A 5,392-nucleotide genomic window follows, 5' to 3' on the forward strand; every position below is an offset into this window, starting at 1 on the left:
GATAAAGTGTGTGTGTGTCTTTGTGTATGATACATGTAGTTCGCAATTGATGACTGTACGGTAAACGTGCTGGGCAGCTCAGATCAGCCGTTTGTGTATACACTTCCTTATATCCTCGTGTACGTTTGCAGTAATACTATATAATACATGCATGTTCTAGCCTTGTCGTGCATTTATTGTCATTTTGGTATTGGCCTTATATTTGATGCCTTATTTCATCATCCGCAGTTGAAGTGAATATCTACTTAGATTGAATTTGCAACAGTTAGACCTTATCTTCTGATACCGGATCGCAATCTAAGGGACATAAGACCTGGCTCAATTTCTGAGGAATATCGATCGCGGATTCACATAGTTTAGATCCTCAAATCATGCAGTCTCGCGCTCTCTCGACTAGTGCATTATTGAACGCACAATAAGGTTGTGTACAATTGTGACTCGAGTTGGCATTGTGTTTTCCGTATAGCGTTGCATTGGCATTGGATCTTCTTTAGCTAGTTTTTATATTAGCTTTCAATATAAGGCTCAACGCACTGGTACTGCATTGTAGACGTCAACCAAAATCGTAACTGGCGATCATCACCCCCCCCCCCGATTTTAATTAGCTTTAATTAGCAAAACGGATAGGCTACACCAGACAGTTCCTTAATTGTCAAATCAGTCATCCTACAATGAAGAAGTCATCTTCAAAGAGCGCCAAAGACCTGTCTAATCTTCCAGAGGCATGGCATCGGCATTACACGGACCAGGAGAGGCGGATCCTCGTTCAGCTCGTCCTAGATCGTATCGACATCATAGAGCAGAACATGAAGGACCAGTATACTTTAGAATGCAAGCAGAAGGCATGGACCGAGGTCGTCCAGCGATTCAACGCCGACGTGCGATGCAACCATCAGCGTGACATCAGGCAGATCAAGAAATTCTGGGACAACATCAAGACCAGGGCTAAGCGGATGGTGACGGACCAACGGCTTCAGAAGACCATGAGTGGCGAACTCTCGGCTGCGACGTCAGCGGCTCCGTTGTTATCCGAAGATGGAACCGACTTGGACGCCCTGGCTGAAGACTCGATTGCAGAGAAGGTCATATACTTCATGAAATTTACTGCATGCCAACATCATACGACTCAGATGAGCAATAATTCCTTTGAAGGTGATGACGACGAGGAGGAAGAAAATATGCAAATTTATACAGAATCAGGTAGGTTCAGTCACAGGTGTATTCATGTCATGACCATGGGCGTCAATCCTGGGGGGGGGGGGGGACGGGGGGACACGCCCCCCCCCCACGAATGTTCAGTTCAAACATTGGTTTACGATGAAAATCCTTTCACGAACTGAAAGAAAAAAAATCAAATTAATCCCTTGTTTCTTCCAAACATTGTTCAATGGAAACGACAAATTCATCTATCTTCCCCCCTTGCATTCTTGTTCCTGTTAGTTGTTGTTTTCTTTTTAATTTGGCAAAAATTCTGCCCCAATTAAGCCATCTATCCATCAATTAAAAAAAATAATCTTCAACTTCTGAGGGGGGCACACGTATCCCTGCGTTTAACTGTTTTCTTTTTAATTTGGCAAAAAGTATGCCCCAAATCGAGCCATCTATCCATCAATTTCAAACAAATCTTCAATATCTGAGGGGGGGGCACCCCCCTCAGACACCCCTTCGTTCTACTGTTTTCTTTTTAATTTGGCAAAAAGTATGCCCCCAATCAAGCCATCTATCCATCCATTTCAAAAACAAAAATCTTCAACTTCTGAGGGGGGCACACCCCCCTCAGACACCCCCTTCGTTCTACTGTTTTCTTTTTAATTTGGCAAAAAGTATTCCCAAAATCAAGCCATCTATCCATCAATTTAAAAGAAAAACTTTAACTTCTGAGGGAGGCACACCCCCCCCCCCTCAGACACCCCTTCGTTCTACTGTTTTCTTTTTAATTTGGCAAAAAGTATGCCCCCAATCAAGCCATCTATCCATCCATTTCAAAAACAAAAATCTTCAACTTCACACCCCCCTCAGACACCCCCTTCGTTCTACTGTTTTCTTTTTAATTTGGCAAAAAGTATTCCCAAAATCAAGCCATCTATCCATCAATTTAAAAGAAAAACTTTAACTTCTGAGGGAGGCACACCCCCCCCCCCCCTCACACACCCCCTTCGTTCTACTGTTTTCTTTTTAATTAGGCAACAAGTATGCACCAAAGCCAGCCATTTAAGCATCAATTTTAAAAAAAATCTTTAACTTCTGAGGGGGCACATCCCCTCAGACACCCCCCCCCCCCTGCGTGGCGCACCCATTCGCCCCCTAAAAAAATAACCTGGCGCCGCCCTGATTGAACTTGTGTCCCCCCCCCCCCCCCACTGTCTAATTTGGATTGGCGCCCATGGTCATGATGTATTGGAATGGGAGGTTTCTATCCCAGGGGGGGGGGGGGGGTGAACATTTTCGGTGTTAATTTTCTGGACAATAAAAATCTCTTTTTTTGCAAAAAAAGTATTTGTGTGCGTATTATTTTTGTTGTTGCTTTGTTTTGCTTTCTTTTTAAAGGAGAAAGACTAAATTCCTCGGAAAAAAGGTCAAATGAGCTTGATAACAAATTGGCCTTAACCCTTTGTCTTTTATGTTTGTTGTCGTTACAGAGTATGAATCGATGGTTAGGTCGGAAGGAGATGTGATTGTATGCGATGATGAGCCACAGTCAGGTCCACCAGCACCAAAGCGTTACGTTCTCGAATCTCGATCATTCAGAGATCCCCCACTTCCCTTCCCGGGCCCGGCGGCCGAAACTTCCGAGTTCATGGGTACGGGAGGCTACATGGAGCAAAGTAGGGACTCCTCGAGCAGCATACAGGTCACTGCATCCAGTCAGCACGAAGTGGCGCAACCATCCTTTTCTGGACACCAACATTCTACCTCAGCGCCGGCCAACGGTACCGCATCACGCGTAACTATGGCAACAAATTCCGTGACCACGCCCAGTTACGATGGCGGTTGGGTTGTGGAAAATTCGGTGAACTCGAATGGAAGCAGGTCGGGTCCTTCTGCTACTGCTGCCGCAAAGAGCTCGCCTAGAGGGAATCGTCAGACCATCAAAAAATTGAGGAAAGAGGAGTATGAGTTGAGAATCAGGAAACTTCGGTTAGATGTGAAGTATGCCCGCATCGAGCATGATGAGCGATTAATGGTCATACGGGCCCAACGAGAACTGCTTGACTCTCTGAAACCGAATCCTTTAAGTATTATCAGTTCACTTTTTAAATGATTTAACTTTGGGGAAAGACGATCTCTGCAGTTTACACCAACGAACCAAATAAAACTGGACTTGTATTAGACACGAATTAGGATTTCACGAACATTGTAAAATCACAGCTCATACTTATCTGTTAAGAGATTATGAAACATATCATTATTGTTTCGTCATCTTTGGAGTACTTGACTACTGAAATTTGCATTCAACATGTCTGACCATGTGGTGAGTAGTAATGCGATTGGTCCAAATCAATCGCATGTCCTCCAATCAATCGCAAGTTTGCAGGCTCCTATCTCTCATAGAATTATGCATAGTAGCGATTAATATCAACTCTTTATAAGACGGGGCCCAGCTCAATTTGTTAGACATGATTTGTATGTCTTTGATCTTTACTAATCTAATTACAACTGTAAATGCATTACGGTAGTTTAATTCATTTTTTACGTCTATATTATCTATGTTGCGTCGGTGCTTTGAGTCATTTGACAGTATGATATTACTAAAGACTCGATTGGCCCGAATTCACAAACTTTGTAAGGAGGTTTGTTGACAAACCTAGGTTTGTGTGCGTCATATGACGCGTTTCGATGTGTTACAAACCATGTTCAGACAAACTGAAACGCGTCATGACGCACACAAACCTCCTTTGTGAATTCGCGCCATTGAGTGTGTAAAAGCGGTCTAAAGCAAAATCTCAAGAAAATGTTAATATGTGATAGACAACTTGTTACAGAGAAATCAAAACGTAGTTGTTCATAATTATATATATTTGCTTGTATACATGTACATGGATATACAAACCTTTGTATAACATGGCTGTCTTCAATGCGATTTCATCACTGATTGCATCACACCATGATGATGAAATATATTAAGTCAACTTCAGGAGCGGTGCTAGAGGGGTTTTGAGCCCCCTGCCCCCCCCCCCCCCCCCCCCAAAAAAAAAAAATCAAGCCTCCCAACAATTCTTTTTCGAGAGACACATGTAGAAAATAAACGCAAGAACCCCCAAAATGCCCCAGATCCCCCCCCCCTCCGCCCTCCCTTATAAACCTCAGTCGTATAATTTGTGGATATTTAGGTGTCCGAATAAACGATCATACAATTTCAATTCTTATGTACCTCTGTCTATTTCTTTTCCCTACTTTCTGTCTTTGTGAAAGGTTACCTTACGTGCAAATTGACAAACTGAAGAAAAGCCATCAAAAGTTGATCAAACATTACAATATTGATAATAATTGAATGAATAAACTGGGCTCTTGGAGAGATCGTTCGGCTGTCATAGGTTCCATGACAGATAACGTGGTACTGTCATATTGGCTCGGTGGATTTTGTGACGGCCATCCATTATTTCGTCAAGATCACTAAATTCACCCTGAGGGCAGTTTCGTCCAGGGGCGTAACCCCATGAAGCTCAGGGGTTTTAGGCATTTAATAACGGTCAGATGAGCATCCAGTGGCCCGCCTTAGGCCCCCTTGAAGGTCCAGGGGCAGAGCCCCTGGAAGCTCAGGGGTTTTAGGCATTTAATTACGGTCGGATAAGTACATATTGATACCTTGTTTTTGACATGCTTGTCACTAATTGGAGTGAGCGGGCGTAGCCCCCAGAATCTGATGGGTTTTAGGCATTAAGTTACGATCCGATGATCATCCAGGGGCTGCCTTAGGGCCCTTGGTTGGGTCCAGTCGGCAGAGCCCCCGAAGCTCAGGTTTTTTTAGGCATTTAATTACGGTCAGATGAGAATCCATGGGTCCGCCTTAGGGCCCTTGGTGGCAGGCACGTAGCCACGGGGGGGGGGGGGGGGCACGTGTCCCCCAAAAATGTCCAAGATTGATTGAACTTTTTTAGACCACCCTTTTTTTTTTTACCTCGATCGATTACATGGTACCATGCCATTTCAGCAACATTTGTAAATCACTGGTATCGAATCAGGAAAAAAACACGTTTGAATTTTATTAGGGGGGCAACTGCCCCCAGCCCCCATCATTACGCCAGTGCGATGGAGCATAGTGAACGAGAGGGTGAAAGTGGCGGAAGTGACTGACCCCTCACAGTTTTTTGAAGTGTTTGTGGTATTAAAAAACTACATGCCTTAGCAAAACTATCGTATAAAAACAAGCAATATAATTTTTTCACACTTC

General features: G+C 43.8%; 1 protein-coding gene across 1 annotated transcript; it reads left to right on the plus strand.

The window, feature by feature from the left end:
* Positions 1 to 671: 671 nt before the first annotated feature.
* On the plus strand, positions 672 to 3,976 carry LOC105438078. The gene is made up of 2 exons (XM_030996165.1): positions 672 to 1,200; positions 2,640 to 3,976. The coding sequence occupies exons 1-2, from the start codon at positions 672 to 674 to the stop codon at positions 3,260 to 3,262; spliced, it is 1,152 nt and encodes a 383-aa protein (XP_030852025.1). The 3' UTR covers positions 3,263 to 3,976.
* The last annotated feature ends 1,416 nt before the right edge of the window (positions 3,977 to 5,392 follow it).

Source organism: Strongylocentrotus purpuratus, unplaced genomic scaffold, assembly GCF_000002235.5.
Source record: "Strongylocentrotus purpuratus isolate Spur 01 unplaced genomic scaffold, Spur_5.0 spur5_contig_855, whole genome shotgun sequence".
Classification (NCBI taxonomy): domain Eukaryota; kingdom Metazoa; phylum Echinodermata; class Echinoidea; order Camarodonta; family Strongylocentrotidae; genus Strongylocentrotus; species Strongylocentrotus purpuratus.

Bases quoted from the DNA above. Each gene is read 5' to 3' on its own strand.
- LOC105438078 (XM_030996165.1), top strand. From the start codon at position 672: ATGAAGAAGTCATCTTCAAAGAGCGCCAAAGACCTGTCTAATCTTCCA. The intron at 1,201-2,639 runs GTAGGTTCAGTC...TTGTCGTTACAG, and splicing joins GCAAATTTATACAGAATCAG to AGTATGAATCGATGGTTAGG.